General features: G+C 30.1%; 2 protein-coding genes across 4 annotated transcripts; both read right to left on the bottom strand.

The window, feature by feature from the left end:
• Positions 1–1,053: 1,053 nt before the first annotated feature.
• Positions 1,054–7,234, bottom strand: LOC111883874 (uncharacterized protein C3F10.06c). 3 transcript variants are annotated; one of them, XM_023880200.3, is made up of 7 exons: positions 5,392–7,234; positions 5,022–5,170; positions 4,270–4,912; positions 4,086–4,186; positions 3,470–3,578; positions 3,298–3,357; positions 1,054–3,225 (listed from the first exon to the last, which is right to left on the bottom strand). In XM_023880200.3, exons 1-7 carry the CDS (start codon positions 5,675–5,677, stop codon positions 3,068–3,070), a joined length of 1,506 nt encoding a protein of 501 aa, XP_023735968.1. In that variant the 5' UTR covers positions 5,678–7,234; the 3' UTR covers positions 1,054–3,067. The 3 variants fall into 3 exon arrangements, with proteins under 3 accessions (XP_023735968.1, XP_023735969.1, XP_023735970.1); XM_023880201.3 differs by having other exon boundaries at positions 5,022–5,165; positions 5,392–5,605; XM_023880202.3 differs by having other exon boundaries at positions 5,022–5,253; positions 5,392–5,531.
• A 2,495-nt stretch (positions 7,235–9,729) lies between these two features.
• On the bottom strand, positions 9,730–15,897 carry LOC111883900 (senescence/dehydration-associated protein At4g35985, chloroplastic). The gene is made up of 5 exons (XM_023880230.3): positions 15,211–15,897; positions 14,128–14,261; positions 11,439–11,605; positions 11,171–11,255; positions 9,730–10,057 (listed from the first exon to the last, which is right to left on the bottom strand). Exons 1-5 carry the CDS (start codon positions 15,805–15,807, stop codon positions 9,916–9,918), a joined length of 1,125 nt encoding a protein of 374 aa, XP_023735998.1. The 5' UTR covers positions 15,808–15,897; the 3' UTR covers positions 9,730–9,915.
• Between the last annotated feature and the right edge of the window lie 6,835 nt (positions 15,898–22,732).

The raw sequence follows: 22,732 nt of genomic DNA, 5'->3' as shown, positions 1-22,732 counted from the left end.
TAATGCCTAAAGAATTTGTTGATTTTGTTGTAAATGGTACAACTATTGATGGAAAAACTAAGTCTCAAAGAAATTTAATGAAATTATTATGGATTAAATCACTTCTAAGAAATACTTCTAACATGGACAACATGAAATCTAAAATTAGATTTCCGTACATAGATAGAACTCGGGAGCCGTTTTTCTATTTGATTTTGAAAAAAAAAATCTAATGGAACTAATGACTAAAATGTCAACCCAACTTAGACAACTTATTTTCACTAGCTACAAGCTTTGAAATTCCAACAATTAGGCTTTGATGTGTATTTTGCCAACAAAATTTGAATCCAACATTTCCTTTTGGTTGTGAAAACATTCTAATGTTTTTTTTGTAATGATAAAAACTATCAAAAACATTTATAAGCAATAACAAAGAATTTATAAATGAGCTAATACAAAAAAGTTGATAAAAAGGTGTTTTTTTGGAAAAAAAAAGTGTATTGGCTCATGAAATTACTTGCAAACTAGCTAAATGTGCAAAACCAAAAAAAATGTTTGAATATTTTTTTTAAAGAAAAATAAATAAATTTAGGTTCAAACCCTAAAAAAATCCAAAATATTAGATCTTTTACATAATTAGCTTTTTTATTAAAAACCCAAGTCGTCATCCTGATTCCAATTTGATTGTCATTCACATAAGGGTTGTGTTTTGATTCCTACATAATAATTTTTATCCATACACAATAATATATGTTATAAAAAATTATAAAATATAATAATTTAAAGCACAAATTATTGTTTGTGGAAAAAAAATATCATGTACGAATCAACTACTTTCATTTAAATTAAAAACATAATTATCAATGTTAAGATTTTATTTTGTAATAAAATATATATAAAAATCCTATCTAATAATTAAAGGTTTTTTGCCACATATTATCACCTAATTCAATATGTCACATGACATTGTTTTAGTTTTTTCAATTTCATTTAAATCCATTTTGCAACTTGTGGTTTTTTTAGCTTTGTTATTAGATTATAAAAGAATCTAATCTAAAAATATAATAAAGAAAATAAGAAAACTTAAATGTCTCCATAAATTTTCACGTAATATGTCAATTAATGTATTAAATTCAAATCAACTTTCTTAATTGAAAAACATAATTTTCGGTTAATTCCTTTTGAATTCACGATAATTTGCAGAAACCTTGCAAAAATTGATTCATTCACAGCTATTATTGATATTTTTTCCAAATTCAGTTTTGTAAATTTTTAAACATTTAAAGCTTAACAAAATATATTAATTTTTTTTAAAAACTCGTGTATTTCACGGGTCTCACACCTAGTTTATGTCAAAACAAACTAATGTATTAATTCTAAATATAGCTCAAACTAAAAACATAATATAAATTTACGAATTTTCTGATTGTATATAAAATTATATTAATGTTTTTTTTCTAATTAAAAATGAATAATTTATAGGGAATATGACTTATGAAGGTAATTAACTTTTCGGTATGTTCACATCTGGGTAACTATCTTTTTTTTGTACAAATCTAGGTAACAAACTTGTTGGAAGTGTTCACATATGACCATTATGACCTGCTATAGCAGGTTAAATCCTAAATGTGAACGGTTTCAACAAGTTCGTTACCTAGATGTGTACAAAAAAATAATTACCCAAATATGAACAAAACGAAAAGTAAAAATTAAATTACACGAATGGTCCCTACTGTCTATTTTTGTTGCGCGTTTGGTTCCTGTCTTACCTAATGAGACTATTGTGCCTTATTAATTTATTTTTTAATTATTTTTCTTATTTATGTATTTATTTTTTGTATATTTAAAAAAAAAATAATAGACCACCCTACTGTTTATTTTTTAATTAATTTATTTTCTTAACTCGGATGGTCCCTACTATTTATTTTTGTTACGCGTTTGGTTCATGTCTTACCTAAAAAGACTATTTTGCCCTTATTAATTGTTTTTAATTAACTTTCTTATTTATATATTTATTTATTTTTTTATATATTTACAAAAATTAATATACCCCACATATCTGTATTTCCTCACCGTAATCCTGAAACCACATTTGAGAAATTTAATTTGAGTCTTACCGGTCACCATCTCATCTCTCATCCTCCCAAACTTCTATTTCTTTTTCATCTTTAGTAATATCGACGTCTTCACCATCCTTCTTTTTTTGGTACTTCAACTCTAGCGAACCAACACCATAACCTACAGTCTCTTCATCTTTAGTGGGTTGCGGTATTGATTCGACAGAGTTGAAAGACCGAAAAAAGAAGTGATGATGAAGACGTCGATATCACTAAAAATGGAAAATAAATAGAAGTTGAGAAGGATGAGAGGCGGGATGGTGAGGAGATACATATATGCGGGGTCTACTAATTTTTCTTAAATACATAAAGCATAAGTACATAAACAAGAAAATTATTTAAAAAAATTAATTAATAAGGGCACAATAGTCTTTTTAGGTAAGACAAAGACCAAGCTCGTAACAAAATTAAACACTAGGGATCATCCGAGTTAAAAAAATAAATTAATTAAAAAATAAATAGTAGGGATCATCCGAGGAGATACAAATATGTGTGGTCTATTAATTTTTTTAAATATGTAAAAAATAAATACGTAAATAAAAAAATTAATTAAAAAATAAATTAATAAGGACACAATAGTCTTTTTAGGTAAGACAGGGACCAAACGCGCAACAAAAATAAACAATATGGACCATCCAAGTTAAAAAAATAAGTTAGGGACCATTCGTGTAATTTAATTTTTACTTTTCGTTTTGTTCATATTTAGGTAACTATTTTTTTTTGTACACATCTAGGTAACGAACTTGTTGAAAGCGTTTACATCTTGGATTTAACCTGCTATAGCAGGTCATAATGGTTATATGTGAACACTTCCAACAAGTTTGTTACCTAAATGTGTATAAAAAAAATATAGTTACCCAGATGTGAACATATCGAAAAGTTAGTTACCTTCATAAGTCATATTCCCTAATTTATAACACATTAATCAGACAAAAGTTACAGTTTTTGTCTGATTGACATGAGTCTGAGTCTCAATACGTTGCACCAGCAAGAAAATTAAATACTTGCTTTAAGTTGCCTCTTGATGGTCTAGCATTTACCGCATATTTACACAAAAATATCAATCGTTGTCTCATATCAAACTTTGTTATTTGTGTCTCCTTAAACGATTTCCCGTCATCATAAACACCTGTTGACAATTCCAATCTTTCTTTAAAAACACAAATTCACATTACAAAAGTCAACATCAAGTCAAACATACCTTCAACATTGAATAATGAAATCAGTATAGCCAAGCACACACAAACACTTATATCTTCCCCTGAAAATTTATAAAAAAAAAATTATAAAAAGTTAAAATTTCATTATCTAGCTTTAAAAAGAAATAAACAGCGAGATTTTATTAAAAAAAAAAAAAAAGAATTATGCTTTACCGTTGTTACAGCAGACTGCAAGCCTTTTTCCTTTTTTGAGGTGAAGCTTGGCGAAATGTAATGCGGAAGGTAGATTTCTTTGAAGAGAAAATCTATCAAATTTTGAATTCTGTAAAAGGTAAAAAAGACAATTACGCCCCTATCCTTATCTATCAAATTTTGAATACTGTTTGGTATGATGGAATCAGGGAACGAAGGAATAGAATGGATGGAATGGAATGGAGTATTCCGGATGTAAGAATATGATTCCTTCCAATTTGTTAATTTTGAATGGAATGCAATAAAAAAAATTGCAATATAATCTAATTATATTTATGTAATTTTTGAGTTTTGAACTTTTTATTATTTTAATTATGATACAATTTTATTCAAAATAACAAAAAAATATTCATTCTATTAATGTGCCTCTATTATGTTTAAATTATATATTGTACTTACATATACAATGCAAAATTTATATAAAAAATTGTTTCATATCTATAGGTCAACCAAACATGATCATGGAATGTAATGACTCATTCCATTCCATTCCCTTCTCTATTCCATTCCATCCACAAAACCCCCAAAAGAAACAACAAAGGAGATTAACAAATAAATGACACAACACATTACACACCATAATAGGCAGATGCAAATGGGCTTCAGAATCCTCAAGTGTACAAAGATCCTTATTTTGATCACAATTCAATACACAATCCGCATCAAATGCCTTAAAATCTGCACAATCCACCGAAAATAATAATAATAATAATAACATTAATTCTCATCTATACAAAAAAGAAAAGAAAAAAAAAACTTACCATATCCAGTTGCACACACTGCAAGATTCGTAAAACCCAACCAGTATATCAAATGTCCAGTGTCATCATTCTCCATGATGATTTCTAAAGATCGATCTTGAAAATGAGATGAACTTTTGATCTCCATTTTTGTAGGTTTAATGGAGACCTGAGGAGCATTATGACCCCTTTGAGCGCGATAAACCCTATCTTTTTCAACAAAATCAGCCACTTTTTGGTTACACAAATCAGGTCCTGAATTAATTAAATCATAAACATTATTCCAAAATAATAATGGTGTTAACCCTCTTGCCCAACTCTCTTCATCATCTCCAGCTCCTGCTATGTAATTCCAGCTAAACTCAGAGCTTGTTTTTTGTCGATATATATCACTTGAAGCAGATGAAGAAATGAGAATTATTGGTGTGAAATCCCAGGAATTGTAATCAGGAACTTCGTTTAACCATATAACTGTTTTTTGTGAGATCCAAAGAGGTCTAAGAGGTTTTTTTAGTAAAGATGAGAAAGAAGAAATATCAGCTCCACTTTCTTCCAATTGGTTAACCCATTTGTTTATGTTAGATTCTATCCTTGCTTTCTCTGTATCGGGTACCCATAGAGGAAGATGTAGAGATGAATCCCATTGAGAAGAAGAAGAGCTCAACTGTATACATGCAAACAGCATTATGTTTGGAGAAAACTGAAAAGATGCAGTATATATGATGATCAATTGATCGTTGTAGAAAATAGAAATGAGGAAAACAGCTACTTACTTCATCGATTGGTTTATTGATTTTGTCTCTGTAGTTCTGAATTGCACGATTCAACACACAAGTCCAAATTGGTATTGTTTTTGACATGCTGTCTGGAAATCTCTTGCCTTTACGAGTAGAATCAACTATCATACAGCCTCCCTTCTGTCCTATCCATGATAAAAGCAACAGAAACTTGAAACATTCTGCTACTACAAGATAACGTGAACAAACATACTGATGAATTCATTACCTGCAAACAAAACAAGAGCTCAGATCATAACGAACACATAAGCTAGATCTCATTAATGGAAATCATGTTCCTAGCAAAAATGTAACTATTTCTAATTTGAAAGTAGAGATACGGATCAGGAAGTGTAAAGAGAATAACCTGCGAGAATTGCGACATGGAGATTGAGGCGAGAGGTATTGAACGACAAGTTGTTCGTATGGCCATCTGTTGATTTGAAGTAACAATTGGAATGGAATTTCTTGGCGTACCAGAGTCCGCAACGCAGGTTCGCTACAAGTGGTAGCTCAGGCCATAGCTGAGCTATCTCGGAGACGAAGATCGAGTCCTCGTGAATCGACCGTAGGGAATTGTATAAAGAGCTCTGTCTTCGCTTAATCGTCCTCGAAGCTCGGTAGATACTCATTGACGCCGTCTCCTCCGCCATTGATGAAGGTCTAGGGTTTTGCAGAGGTTGGAGACGAGTTTCAGTTAAATGTTGGTTTAATTTTAAAAATTGTCCCCCTCAGCGTTTATTTGTCAGTTTGGGATATCGCCCAAAAACTCTACACAAAGCCCCATAGACCATATAGTTATTAAAATTAGATAAAACTGTACAAATGGTCCTCTTGTTTATCAAAAATTGTATTTTTGTCCAAAAATGTTTGGATTAGTTCAAACTTATTTTTTTTGGAGTTTGGTTCAATTTATTATTAACTTTTTCATAACGATGATCCTTATTTTTTTCTTTTTCATTTAATTATTTAAAGATTTTTTCAGATCAAAAGAAAAAAGAAAATTTTCCTTTTCTATTTAGTTTATATAATTTTTATAACGAAAAAATAGAAAATAAAAATTCAATCTCTCTCCCTCCCTCCCTCCCTCTCTCTCTCTCTAGTGAAACCTGCCATCGGAGATGGAGTCTCCGGTCACCAAAGATGAGGCAATTTCCCTTCACTGTCGATTAGCAAACCCCAAACCCCTCATTCGATTATGTGATCCCCTTTGATCTCTACAACCTCGTAGATGACCAAAGCGAAGATGACGGCCACCGAAAAAGGCACAGCCCTCATCCACTTTATTTTTCCTTTCTTTTTGCTCATCGATACCTGCCAAACACCCAACAATCGACTGCTGATACGGCTTGATCCTTCTTATTTGTTAGTCGTCGTTGATGAGGAGTAAAACCACAAAGGAATTCGGCGAAGACCGGTTGTCCCCTCACTCTTTCTTACTATTTCATACTCGAAAACCATCATCTCCGTATGCTACCTGTTGTGTTTCCTCGAATTTGATTCACCCTCTCCCTCTCTTCAACATAAACAACAAAGATGGTGAAACCTGATATACATGTTTCTTGTAGATACAGAGATAACCATAAAATGAAAAATCCCCCTCTTTTCTCCTTTCTCCTTTCTCCCTTACTGGTTTCAATTTATCCATGAGTAATAACCAGGAAATGAAAAAACCCTATACATCTTCATATCATCGTCACCAAATCGTGCTCATCCCCTTTGTTTGTGATCAACACACATTGAATGTGTGTGTGACGCTGCTTCCCGGTCGAACAAAACATATAAATACCTGTTGTTCAAAGTTGATCTGCAAGTGAGAGGAAGGAGGGTAGAGCCGATCTAGCACCTTGTCGTCGCTAAGATACCCACTTCATCGGACATTATCTGATACTAATTCAACTGTTCGGAAAACCTACCATACCGGCTCTAGCATCTTCAAATCAAAGTGAGAGTCCCCAATTCAAGGTCCGTTGTCGTGTTTCATCATTCCTAATTTGGGGATCTTTCTAAGTCTTGATCTAGATCACTATATGCTTTTCTAATTGAAGCTGATTTAAGCTTTTTAACCTAACAAAAAACATAGAAAATGACGAACGAAGAAGGGAGATCAAATTGAAGTGTGTATTGGGTGGATTATGTGTATTGTTTAAGTTGCAGATGAAATGAAAAGAGACAAGGAAGAAGAGAATGGCGTGTTTGGGGGTGATTTTCTTCTCACATGTCCAAAGAGAGAGAGAGAGATTTTTTTTTTATTTTCTATTTTTTCTGTTATAAAAATTATATAAATTAAATAGAAAAAGAAAATTTTCTTTTTTTTTTTAATCTGAAAAAATCTTTAAATAATAAAAAAAATGAAAAAGAAAAAAATAAGGGCAAAATCGTCATTATGAAAAAGTTAATAGTAAATTGGACCAAACTCGTAAAAAAATAAAAAGTTTGGACCTCTGATGCTAGTTCAAACCTTTTTAGACCAAAATGACAATTTTTGACAAACCACGAGAAACATTTGTGTAGTTTTGTCTTAAAATTATGAATTTTTTAGATTAGTTAAGATTTTATTAAGCTAATAAGAGATCAAAAAATTTACATCAAATAAATTAAATAAAAAAATAGATGTCCAAGCTATCCAATTGGAGGCTAATATTCCTACTTACTTCTAGGATATTTAATTTCTCTTGTTTCTATTAGACATCCCAAAGAAAGTTTGTGTGACAAAAATTCAAACAAATCTAGAATGAAGTTTATTCAATGATAATCTTCAACCTAAGACTCTAACCTTGATGGATAATAACTTCTTCCATCTAGTAGGGTTGGGTGAATAATCATTTAAATATTGTCAATGAAATGCCTAGCAGAAGCCACAAAAAAAAAACACATATACCAAACAATGACTAAGACTATGATCATGTTAGAGGAGATAACGAAAGAAACCAAACCCAAAAGCTCCATAAGACCATCCAAATGCAAGGCTTTGATCCCCCCTCTTGGTTGCCTTCGCATCGAACGAGTCTTGTTGCGACATTTTGTTCTTAACAGATATATTTTTGTCCAAATCATGGAGGAAATTTCTAGGAAATTGGACTTTTAGATTCGATTCTCCCAAAAAAATATAATCCCAAAAAGAGGTCATAGAACCATCTCCAATAATTTTCTTGCAAAAAGAAAAAAGATTTGATACTTTTTTTTCACAACTTGTTGGAAGCCTTAATAATGTTTAACTAAGTACTAGTAGTTAATGCTCATAATTGGCAATTCAACAAAACCTTGTTCCATATAAACTGCTTTAACGGCTTTAACCCATAATACACGAGAATCATTTCAAAACCGCCATACCCACTTTAAAAAGAAGTGTTTAGTTAAATGCAAACGCTTCCAACGCCAAGGCCACCATCTTCCTTCCGATTCATACTTTACACCAACTAATCCATGTCATGTTAGAATCCACTAAACCACCAAGAAAGAATTTATTATGAAAAGATTTCAATGATTTAATAACAAAATGTGACACTTTAAATAATAATATATAGTAAGTTGGGAAGCAACCCAAAACATATTTAATTAATTAATGCGAGTCTTCCTCCATCAGATAGTGTCTTTGCTTTCAAAGTTGAAGGGCTAGACTTGAACTTGTTCACCTCTTCTTTCCAATAATCAATTTTACACATATTACCCCGACCTTCAACCCAAGATACGAAAAAATAATTTTTGATATAGACACAACCAATAGAATTAGCCATCTCATCGACCACAGAATAATCAAATATTGATGTTGAACAATTTACTCTTTGTGGGTTAATCTTTTAAGTCATAATCCAAGAAAAAATACATCATGATCCAAATAAAATTATTAATATCTGACATTAATTACTCACCCCGAAAATGGTGTCGTCAACATAGAAAAGATAGGAAATTTCCATAATTGAGCTACCTATGGAGAAGTCACTAAACACATCTATAGAGGAATCTTGTTGGACATCTACATGAAGGGCTTCCAACACCACAATGAAAAGAAAATGAGAAAGCCGATCACCTTGGTGCAATCCTTTACTAAATTGAAATTCCATAGTCAAAGAATCATTTATCAAAACTGACCTATGGAAGAGGTTAGGCAACCGTGAATCCAACCTCTCCATTTGGTAGCAAAACCTATTTTATGAAGTGCTTAATCCAGAAAATTCCAACAAATAGAAACATATGCTTTATCAAAGTTAGCTTTGAAAAGCATGGCTTTTTTTTATGAGATTTGCTCCAAGCAACTATCTTATTAAAAATCGGAGGCTCGTTGATAACCTTTAATGAAGGTTGACTATTCACCGGTAACAAATTAATCAATGACAAAGATCAATCGATTAGCTAATAATTTGCCAATAATTTTATATCGACAAACCTATCAAATTAATTGGCATAAGTCACCAATTTGTATGCTCTACCACATTTAGTAATTGTCATACTAACTTCTATTTTGTTCGTCTATTTGAACCACCAAAACAGATAGGAAGAAAGTAGGATAGGAGGATATTTGATTTCTTTTGTTTTTTTGTCTTTCCATGATTCATGTAAAAGTATTTATGGCTAAGATATGCATTTAGGGTTAAGATTTCACAAATGTTATCAATTTAATTTCTCTTTCTTTAATTTAAAGTAGGAAGATATTTAATTTCTCATTCTTTAAATAAGGGTTTTTAGTGGGAAAAGGCCTTAAACGAATCGACTAATACCTATTAATGAACTTTATTGAATTATAACAAGAACAACACAAATGATAACACAACGTTAACTAAACTATCCCATTAACTTGTTCACTATTTGCATACACAATTCCTTTATCTATGAAGATAGCAATATTGATCTCAATGATAATTTTTGTTAATCGATCAAATAATCTTATCATTTATCGAATTTTAGAAGCATTCTTGACAGCAGATGCAGGATTGATAGCCTTTCTAATCTTGACAACATTCCAAGCAGTGCCAGCAACATGTCCTGCAGTTGCAATCGCATTTCCAGTTGCTTCTCCTGCCTCTTCGCCATACCTGTTTTTCTCGTTATAAACACATAAAGACATGGTGAATTATAAAATATACCAACATCATACTATACAATAATTTGTAAAGAATCACTCGTTTTTTTTTTCAACATTAATTAGTGTATCTTTAGCATATTTATTTTTCAAATAGTGGTTAAGTTGCAACTAAATATAATACGTATATGATATTTTAGACACGTTTCTTCCAACAATAAAAGGTAAAAGGGTATACGAAAATCAAATCATAAATATACAAGTGCCCTTTAATTCACAAAATAAAATAATCTTTGTGGACTCAAATCAATATTCAATACCATGCATACAAATAATACAAAATATGTTCATTTATTAATTCATATTGTATATTTATATTAATAATTTAATCTAATAAATTCATTATTTTATATTACGTTAGGTTAAAACAAGTTATAACGGATGACAGACACCCATTATACTATTTCTAACTTTTTTTTTTATTTTTTTTATTATTTATTTTTGTAAATGTTACATAAAAGGGTAGAAGATGGTAAGTATATTACATTAAATGGTTAAAAATGATCATTTGGGTTAAAGATTAAATAAGTAAAAAAAAATCACAAAAATAAGCAAAACGGATGGTCGATCTAACAAAATGATCATATTGACATTTTGACAAAATGACAATCACTAGTGAGATCAATTATTGTGAATTTTAAAATTGATTTATAAATAGTCTCACCATCAAAAAACAAATCATATATTGCAATTATATTATGAAACTGTTCATATTTGCGAAATAATTATGTTATTTTGTAACAAAATAGTCCTTTTCAGCCTTTAATAAGGTTTTTTGCACCGTAAAAGTAATTTCATTGAATTTTTCGCATTAGTCTTGTTATGTAATAAGTAACCATCTTGTTTTAAAGAATATGACACTTCACCAATGAATTGGTCGTTTTAATAATTATCTCTCAAAAAATATATTGAATGGATTGATAAAATCATAAAATATAATGCATTTTGAGAGTCAACTCTATATTTATAAAGGTTGATTAATATTCCAAATCAATAATATACATATTGCTTTTAGATCATTTATCTTTTAATTGTATATAATAGCTCACGTTTTTTTTTATCTAACCTTTCGCTGACTGCCCGAGTTGCAGCATCAGATGTGGCAGCTAAGGCTTGTCTTTGAGCAACTTCAGCTGCATCCATCACTATATCTGCAAAAATTCCAACAAATTGAAATATGACTTCGTTTTTTCTAATTTAGTTTGGATTAAAATCGAAATTTAATTTTTGGTTTGTTTTTTCATTGGGATGTAGTTAATTATCACTAATATTTGTATTTATATTAATGTTGTTTTGAAAGTTATCATTCTATTATTGTAAATTGTAATGCTTACTAATAGCATCAAGAGAGGCAAGCACGACTTCCCCTGGAACCGAATTAAAAAAGGCCTTTCCAGCTCGAGACCGAACTGCAGGACCCATGACCGAACCCGATGCCATTCCAACTCCATTTAACAAAGCTTTACTCATGCTTTCAGTCATCTTTGAGAGTTTTCTTGCGCTAAATATACACACATATTTTAAATGAGTTAAAAAGAAGTATCAATCTAGATATCAATTGTTAAAACAATAATAACATGACAAATACTTGGAAAAAGAAACACATGAAATTTATTTTTTAAATTTGCATAGCATTTGATCCAGGTGATGTTAAGTGTTAACCAAATTTATAATAAGCCCATGAAAAGGTCTTGATGAAATTGAAATTCCATCTTTTGAGATTTGGCTCCCATTTTTCGGAATAGGAAAAAAGAAACTAAGAAATTACAAAGAGTAAAAGAACATAAATGGGTCATTTAACCATTACTTTTTGTTACGAGTTTTTTAGTTGGAAAAAATAAATAAATAAATAAATAAAATTAAAAAAAAAAAAAAAAAAAAAAAAAAAACCTAAAAATTTGACATGTTATAATTATCTTTCGTGTTCTTGAATTGAAAAAAAATGAAATAAAGCTAACAATCTAACATCTATGTGGAAAAGAAAAATAAATAGTGGCTTCTTTCATTTAAAACGTCTAAATTTTTTCCATTTTCATTGGAGCTGTATACATAAAAAGACATTGTATATTGGTACTATTTGCTTTTTAACCATTGCCAATCAAATTATTCATAAAAATATCCAAGTTTAACAAAAATTTATAATCTACTTCTTCTAATAAATGAAACCTAAAAATGACACATATCAGTTTTTTAGAATGTCTCTTTGACACGTGGTATTTTTCTATGATTTTTATTATTATTTTTTTCTTTGTAACTAATCATATTCAATTTAAATTTTGAAAATACAAAATCATATCTTAATAATATTATCATGTTTATTTTGCTTATCAAATTAATTCATAATTACTTATAATCCTGAATATCTTGTTTTTTTTACATTTATTATTATTTTTATCTTTATAAAAATTTTAAATATACCGACCGCGGTTTCCACGGGTTATAACCTAAAACCGTTGATATATGGAATTTTGCCAAAAATTGGATGACTTTAATGAAACATTTCGACCACTCAACATGGACATAAAAATCGTCAATTTTAAGTGGCTTTTATGGAAAATTTTGATTTATATAAAAAAAATTATACTGCCTTTTATCTATATTATCACTAGTTTATAACCCGTGATAACCACGGTTATAAAATTAATTAAACTTTCGTATTAAAAAATCAAAATTATTAATGAGTTATTTTAAATAAATTATTATTTAAGATATATTTTTTTTAGTTAGATAAAATTATAATCGTTGATTTAAATAAATACATGGAGTTATATCATTTTATAATTTATATTAATTTTATTTTATTTTTTAATCTAATGTTACTAATTTAATATAATTAATGGGAGAAATTTTAAATTTTGAAATTTAAAATGAATAATCAATTATTAATTTAATAAAATTAGAGTGGAAATTTAAATTTTGAAATTTGAAATGAATAATTAATAGGTTGACACGTGGTATTTTTCTATGATTTTTATTATTTTTTTTTTCTTTGTAACTAATCATATTCAATTTAAATTTTGAAAATACAAAATCATATCTTAATAATATTATCATGTTTATTTTGCTTATCAAATTAATTCATAATTACTTACAATCCTTAATATCTTGTTTTTTTTTACATTTATTATTTTTTATCTTTATAAAAATTTTAAATATACCGACCGCGGTTTCCACGGGTTATAACCTAAAACCGTTGATATATGGAATTTTGCCAAAAATTAGATGACTTTAATGAAACATTTCGACCACTCAACATGGACATAAAAATCGTCAATTTTAAGTGGCTTTTATGGAAACTTTTGATTTATATAAAAAAAATTATACTGCATTTTATCTATATTATCACTAGTTTATAACCCGTGATAACCACGGTTATAAAATTAATTAAACTTTCGTATTAAAAAATCAAAATTATTAATGAGTTATTTTAAATAAATTATTATTTAAGAGATATTTTTTTAGTTATATAAAATTATAATCGTTGATTTAAATAAATACGTAGAGTTATATCATTTTATAATTTATATTAATTTTATTTTATTTTTTAATCTAATGTTACTAATTTAATATAATTAATGGGAGAAATTATAAATTTTGAAATTTATAATGAATAATCAATTATTAATTTAATAAAATTAGAATGGAAATTTAAATTTTGAAATTTGAAATGAATAATTAATAGGTTGACAAGTGGCATGATAAATGATATATAACATTAATGAGGAGTTCTAATTGCATGACACTTGTCAATATGAGATTAAACTTATTCTTTTACTAGAATAGGGATTTTCATTTTCTCAAAATCTTAGTCTTGGATCATTTCTTTTTCGTTTTTTACTTCGTAATAATAATAATAATAATAATAATAATAATAATAATAATAATTAGTTTCTTTCCCTTTTTTTCATTTCTTTCCAAATCACTTCCTGTTTTTCTTCTCTTTTTAACCTAGAAAATTTGATGTGCTTCTACGGTTCTACCCTATCCTAAAAGCATACAATTAATTTGGAAGATTTAATTCACCTTCTTAAGCTTTTGTTGATCCCATCCCCCTTTTTTGTACCATTGGTTTTGTTGCTTTCGATAGTTTTAGTTCTTGAGATGCCATGCTTTTCCTCCATTGCCTCTTTTAAGATCATATCTCCTCCTTTTTGCAACTATTTTGGATCCATAATTCAACAATTATCATTTACAAGTCCATGATAATTGTTGGACAAACGAATGTATTAGTGTAACGAATATAAGATCATGTATTATAGTAACAAGAATTTTATATACTATAAAACAGTACATTTTTTCAGAAGGAGGTTGATCCACATATAATAATTTTTTATCATATACAACAAATTATGTTTTAGAGGGTTGTATAATATACAAATTCTAAAATCATATAAAAGATAACTTAAAAGTTGTTGTATGGCTTTCTCTTTTTAAGAATAGTGACTATCCATGCATGCACATAAAAGTCAAAGTTTGGACGTGCATGTCCTAAAGACCTTTTACAGAGTTCTATATTGTAGAAATAAAACATAAATTTCTTCTTATAAGTTATATTGCATACCCTGAAAATATATTTATTATGGCAACGAATGTATTGGTCAAAATCAAGGATCGGTCAATACTCGTGCTTTTAATTGGATGACAAATACGGAATGAAAAATACAAATGAAAAAGTGGATTAATTTGGTTTATAGTTTATTGATCAAGAATTAAATGATTAAAAGAAAAACTAAGCTAAAACGGGTTGAAAGTCGCCCAAATGTATTGATATGGTTATAGTAACATTTCAAAATCTATTTTTTAAATGGTTCATGTTATAGATGGATAATGAACTTTTTTTTTTTTGGTAAAACACTATTGTATTTTTTTTTAAATAATAATAATAATAATAATAATAATAATAATAATAATAATAAATAAAGTTATCACAAGGCAAGTAACTGGAACTTTGTGTTCGCAAAGATACCATATTTCTATGATATAGATGGAACGTAACATTGTCCCTTTGGAAAAAACGGATTAATATATTTGTATATAGTTTTTTTATTATATTTAGTACATTAATTACTCAAGATATTCAAAACAAAAAATGGGAGGTAATAAAACCTGGTTGGTATAAGCATTGCTACACATAAAAATCCCTCTAACAATTTGACCGGTTCCTCCCGCAATCGCCTTAGCAAGAACATTATTATAAGCATCGATTTTAGGAGCAAACTCCTTCCAATCGATATCTGTCTTTCTTGACACCGAAGAAGTTGAAAAACATGAATGTTCTTTCAAAAACTTATCCAACATTGTTAAATTATTCTCATTATCAATCTTTGGAAAAGTGACACCATAGCTCAAAGGATCCTGACCTTTGATCACGGGTAACGTGAACAAGTAGTGGTGAGGATCAAGCTTCACTACCGGCTCATCTTTTGTTAAAGGCCATTGAAGATCATCACCAATTTTAATAATGGTTGCTAGAAGAATGTTGTCATTGGATATTTGAAATAGTGTGAAGTTTCCATTTGCAAGCTCAACGGCTTCACCTTCGTCCATTATATGAACTTTGGAATTGGGGATTGATAGGAGGGTTTCATGTTTGGCGGTTTGTGGTTGCGGGAGGTGGTTGGTGGTGGTTTGTGGCGGCATTGGTGGTGGTGTGGTTCGGGGAGGGGAGAGTGTTCTTGGTTTCTTGGTTCCACAACAAATCATTTTGTTTCAAATTGTTGGTTTGGATTTTTGGTTTGTTGTCCTATTGGTGATGTTGAAATGGATTGTGTTTATTGTAAAGAAGATTGGATGGGGGTGGGGGTAAAAGGGTAATTTGACAACGAGAGTCGAGAGGGAATTAAGGCTTTAATTGATGCTTTTTGCTAGGACCTTTTTCATATTCTTAACTTTGGCATATTTAACTTTCGGTGGAGGGAAGATGGATAATATGGTTTCCTTCTTTGTTTTTAAGGTTTTTATTTCAAATAAATATTGCCGGGATAAAATATTATATGACTAATTCATATCTTTTGAAGGAAATTTTAACACCATTTTTCTCGAATCATTCCTTTCCCAAGTTTAAAAAAAAAGATGTTGGTCATGCGTGTGAATACCAATTTCTAGGATAAGGGTAGGGGTGTTCAAAAATATCTGTATCTGAAATTTCGATCCAAATTCCAAATCAAAATTATCCTAAAAATCAGATATCCGATTTTTCGGAATCGGAATTGGATAGTGTTCTTAGATTTTTCGAATAATTCGGATATCCGATATCCGAAAATTTTGATTTTAATTTATACATTATTTGTTATTTTAATCACATATGTCTTATAATATGAATGTTATTAACTAAACATATTCATAATACTCTTAATTAAATACAAGCACGATATAGTTAGGGATGTTTTGGTCAACATATGTAAGCGTGCCGCGGTTTCCGCCAAGAAAGAGACTCCAGTGAATTTCCTGACTGGCCCGACAGAAGAAAGGTCAACCCTAAAACCGGCTGACGTTTTGATTTTTGGATGGATTGGAAGGAAACACGCATGTGTGGACCTTACAGGCGTATCCCCTCTCGTAAGTTTGAGGGTCGGGGGTTTCACGGCGGGACAGACTGCATTAAAAGCTGCTACATGCAAGGTCACCAAACATGAGAAACCGTGCATGGAAAATCAACACGTGTTCATACCATTTGTATTTGATACGTCGGGTTTCTTTGCGCCGGATGCGGTGGAGCTTCTTGGTAGACTACAACTGATCATGCATAGCAATGTTATATCCCTTAGATCTATGGATGTAGTCTTCAAAAGAATTGGTTTTACCATACAAAAGGGCTTAGCGGCACAACTTGTTGTCCGTTTGTCTTCTCATTCGTTGTATGATGATAACTAAAATGTTCTGATCTACATTAATATTCTAATTTAAAAGGTCTTATGATTTTTATGTTTGAAAAATGATTAAATACCTATATTACTTCATATGCCTTTCCAATTTTAAAATATGTCTTTCTAATATAAAAATTTCATATGCCTTTCAAATTTGAACAAAATTTCAAATTTTTGGATATCCATTTTCGTATTCGAATCCGTATCCGAAATTTCAGATACGGAATCGGACACCAAAAATCAACTATCCGAAATTTCGGATATCCAAATTTTCGGATATCCGGTTATAAACACCCCTAGATAAGGAAAGTTGACTTTTAACTAGTAATCAGTAGAGTGACAATGTCACTAATCTCGCCAAATTTGGTTATTTGTAGTTTTTATTAATTAATAGGTGTGATACCCGTATACTGCATGGGTATATTGAAAATAAAAGTTTAATTATCTATGTGTAAACATTAAGAATTTATAAAGTAATACTTTATATAAATACAAATAATATAATAAATAAATTATTAATTCAATCTATAGTAATAAAAAAAACTATTAACATATTTTAAATATAAACATAAACATGTGGTTTTTAGATAATCACAACGTATATGTAACAAAAATATTGTAATCCAGTAAGTTTAAGAAATAAGGAATGTACCTAGATTTACTTTTTATAAAATAGATATATTATATTAAATATAATTGATTACTAATTAATAGATGATATTTTATTAGTTGACATTTTAATAAAAAGGAAAAACATACCAAATGACATGTGGATATATTAATTAATTCAAAATTATTAAAAAAATCCATTTATCAAACAGCATGATTTTGATTTATTATGATTTCGATTTATTATGACATATTATAAAATAGTAATATATTAAATATGATTACAAAATATATATTATTAGAATAACAATATAAATTTGTTTAAAGAAAATGATTTAGGATATTATAAATGGTTAAATACACTTTAAACTATCAGAAATAACTTGATTTCATATGAATAGGTTGAAACTGATAATTAAGGGGTGTTCGACACAATTTTTTAGAGATTCTAGTTTTTAGGTTTTAAAATAAAACTCGAAAAACAAAAGTTTCTTTTGATAGTAAAAGTACTTCAGCTAACTTTTAACAAAAATCTCTTATATTTTTGCAAATTAACTTAATTAACCCTTTTTTAAAATTATGTTCCTATTTTATATTTTACAAATATGTCATTTTATGTAACTTTATGTGTTTTAAAAAGCTTACGATTATTTTTGTCGAATGCTCGTATACAAATAAAAGTTACAACTTCCAGCTTCTAGCTTCTAGTTTCCAACTAGTTTTGCCGATCACGTTTTTAACCAATTTTCCATATTAAATCGCAAAATTAGAAAATTGATTTTTGATATCAAACGGATTTTATTCTCTTTCACTTACTTATTAGATGTGTTTTCAGTTTGAAAAGTATCAGATTCTTGACTCCACATTTGACAAAACCCTACAAATTTTGGTGAAAGGGAATAATTTAGATTGTATTAAAGTGGCAGGAGATGCATATCTTAATGAATGACATTTAATAACAGGGTACAACTTGAACAACTAATCAACTATATGGTTACTTAAAATATTGTGATTAAAGTTAGAATAATCCACGACCACTGGTACTACAACTAATGGTATATGGTAGTTTCAAAACATTAGCATTTGCAAAGGAAATGCTTATACTTTTTTTTGAAACAATTCACAAGGTAAAATGTAAAACATTTCTTAACAACACAAGTTTATGTAAACAAACATGTTCACCAATGTAAACATGTCAACAACAATAGCACGTTTATTGGTTTTTAAACATGATATCTTGTGATAAAATTATTCATATTCTATAAACTGTTATCATGTGAACAGATCCGCTTTTGCCATGTGATCCACTTATGACACTTAGTTTGGTTTTAATTATCATTATTGTATGTTTTCTTTATACAAAAAAGAGCGAACAACTAACTAATAAACATATAGATTAACAAAAGCAATCAGCTTCAAATAAACTAAACTTCTAATCCGAGTGGAGTTGTAGAACCAACAAACCGTTCACATAAAAAAAAATAGGTTCCCGGTTGACCACTACGGTTTCCTACTTTTGCAAGGATATGGGAAAAAGCTAGCCCTTTGGACGATATGCTAAGAAGTATGTCGCATACTCTCTCCTGATTAACTTCTAGTTGAAACCTCCAAAACTTACAGTTCACATAAGATTTCTGATTAAATTTTTTTGTTTATTACATGAATCAACATGATTTTAATGTTTAGACTACTCTATAAATTATGTGATTTTTTAGATAGTAAGTATAATTCATTTTGATTGGATTTCAAAGTAAGAACTTTTAGTTGCACCTAGCAAAATTAATAAGATGGGTTTGCACAAAAAAGGGAAACCAAACTAAAAACCAAAAAATCAATCTTCTTTTGAAAATCCTTGGTTTGATTTTTCATATTTTGTATGAGCGGTTGGTGTATGTTCTTATAAAGAAAGTTAACGTCATAAAATTACAATCAATAGTATACAGTATGTTCTTTGGGTCACTTATATTCTAATTGTATTCAATAGTCCAATAAATTTTTTAAGCTTCTCATTACATAATTAGGCCATACGGTATACTTCAAACGAGCATGTCCGTGGTATACGTGGCCACAAACAATGATCGTGCACACCGTCCCGGTTTGTCATCGTGCGTCATGGTCGTGGCTACGACAGAGGCGGACGTCCAATGGGCTTTCGAGGCTTGCATTCGACCGTTCAACGGTCATTTTTTGAAGTTTTTAATTTTTCTTACAAACTCAATACATATATAAACACAATAAAATTGTCACTTTTCATCAAATTTTACACTCATTTTCTAAACCCAAAAACACATGGATTTCTTTAAGAATTTTGACTCGATGATGACGGAGAATTCATCTCGACCTTCTTCAATGTTGTGCAACACCTTCACGATAAAGAAAGTTCAAATGTTGCTCGTGCAAGGGCGGTCGCCAATCGTGATCGTTAAGCCACACACGACTTATTGGTACATGATTATTCTGCCAATAATTGTCTTTACAATGATCACTCGTTCGAACGTTGTTTCTGTATAAATAAGGCTATATTTTTACGTATTAGTAATGCTTTAAAAGTTCGTTATGATTTTTTCAAACAAAAACTCGATGCTAAAAGAAGAATGGTTTTTAGTAGTATACAAAAATATATGGTTGAGGTTAGGTATTTGGGATACGGTATAGCAGTTGATGCATCCGACAAATACTTAAAAGTATCTGAGAGGATCGCAATTGATTGTGTAGATTGGTTTTGTGCATGTGTGTATGATGTTTTTCACAAACAATATTTGCGTAAACCTACTCCACGTGATATCGAGAGATTATATTCGGCTCATGAAGAAAGGCATGGATTTCCGAGTATGCTTGGGAGTCTAGATTGTACGCATGTGGCTTGGGAAAAATATTCAACTGCATGACGTGGTCAATTCACTCAAGGAGATATAGGTGAACCAAGTATAACCCTAGAAGTTGTTGCATATCAAAATTTGTGGATATGGCATTCATTTTTTGGAGTTGCAGTGTCTAACAACAACATTAACGTTCTTAGTCAGTCTCCTTTTTTCAACGATCTTTGAACCGGCAAAGCACCTAATATGAAGTTCACGGTGAACGGACATTCGTACAAATACGGTTACTACCTTTGTGATGGGATATACTCGGATTATTCTACACTTATGAAGGCATACTTGGTTCCTCGAAGTGAAAATGAAAAGTTGTTCACAAAGAGGCAGGAATCAACAAGGAAGAATATCGAGGGGTCATTTGGAGTCCTCAAGCAGACATGACATGTAATGAAAATACGCTACAAGACTTTGGGATAATGATAGAATTAAACGAATGGTCCAAACATGTATTATAATGCATAATATGATCAATGGAAATCAAGGTTGATCGATTTGCATATATGATCCGGACGACGTTGTCATCCCGCTTGAAAAGTTCATACCCGGAACGAATGAATTTTTATCACGAGTTGTTGAAATTCATAATATCGAAACGTGTTTCAATCATCAAGAAGATGTTGCGGAACATTTGTACCAACTAAACATGAACGAAGAATGTTTTTTTTTTACTTTTTTTTGTTTGTTTGTTTTTTTAAATTATGTTATTTAAGTAATGTAATGTTTTTTTAACTCTAGGTTAATTAAGTAATATAGTTTGAAGTTGTATTTTTATTTTTATAATTAATTATTTTCAAAAAAATGTAATTTTATTGTATTTTCGAATTAAAAATAATAAAAAAAAAAAGTGATGTGGAGTGGAGTGGTTAGTGGTGGGTATACCATAGGTTTAGTGCTAGTTAGGCTATCTAGGTTAGTGGTAGTAAGGCTATCCAGGTCGATGGTAGTTAGGCTATCTGTTATACCTACCACTAATTACTATAATGGTGGGTGTCACATCATCACCACTCCTTACCACTAATCATGGGATACCTACCACTAAATACACCACTCCACTTCATTTTTTTTTAATTAAATTTAAATCAGAAATACATAAAAATCATTTTTTAAATACTAGTTTTCATTAATTTAAAGTACCAAATTACATTAATTAAAATAAAAATAATAAAAATAACATTAAAAATAAAAATAACATTAATTAAAATAAAAATAACATTAAAAATAAAAAACCTAAAATTACCAAGCTTAACTAAAAAAGTTATCACATATTCTTACGTCGGACTCGAACAGACTCTTTTATCACGAGAAATAGTTTCAAATCTCGCATTTGAGACCGTCCGCTTTCATTTTCAAGATTTCCATATGGCTTTTTGTTTGAATCACTGATTGTGTTTCTATCATTTTTTGTTCTCCCCGACTCAACATCTCCACCTTCGTTTCTTGAACATACACATAACGATCAATTTTCTCTCCAAATTGATCTATAACACTAGATCCCGAAGCTGTTGAAGCTGTTTTTTTGCTTTATTTATTCCAACGGGCCGACGAAGAGATCGCTTGTCTTCAAGATCGACCGGATCATTGTTGATGTCGAAATGTGTTCGTCCGTCCGATTGTTGAGGCGTTGCATCAGGGTTTTTAAACGCTTTGAACCAAAAGATTGTGAACTTCCTTTTGTTTGCTCTTTCCATTTCGGAGCATCTTTCAACTTTAGCCAAGGTTTCATATACGGAAAAGTTTTGCGGGTTGGCATTAATTTTTCAAATTGGTTTGAAGCCGCCTTGAAGACATCAAAATCATTTGACCCGCTTTTTCGTATGTTTAGGAGATTGTTGTAAATTCCTCCAAATTCGATGCATTTTAGTCGAATATCGCGCCACTTCAAGCTAATTTGATCGAGATTTCGGCTTTCACTTCCCGTTAACTCATAAAACACCGCACGAACTTCATCCCAAAAACAATTGAACGTTTGACTATCGCCTTCGATTGGGTCTTGGGAAGCCGAAATCCATGCCTCGGCTAGCTTTTTTTCTTCCTCTTTTGTCCATGGGCCCTTTCTTGGGTGGTGTTGAGTCGGGCTGATTTTTTTCCTTTTTTCTTTTTGGTCGAGGTGGTGGTGAAGGTTGAGTTTTCGAAACAAAATTCGGCCAATGAGGGGGTTGTGACGTTTGTGGTTGTGATGATTGTGGTTGGAATTGTTGTTGGAATCGTCGGAAAGTTTAATATTGTTGAAGTTGTTGGATGTTCGGAAAAGTTTGATATTATTGTTGGAAAAGTGTT

This window comes from Lactuca sativa, chromosome 7 (genome assembly GCF_002870075.4).
Source record: "Lactuca sativa cultivar Salinas chromosome 7, Lsat_Salinas_v11, whole genome shotgun sequence".
NCBI lineage: Eukaryota > Viridiplantae > Streptophyta > Magnoliopsida > Asterales > Asteraceae > Lactuca > Lactuca sativa.
Note: the sequence above shows the minus strand (reverse complement) of the source record. Positions and strands in the feature narration are given on the sequence as shown.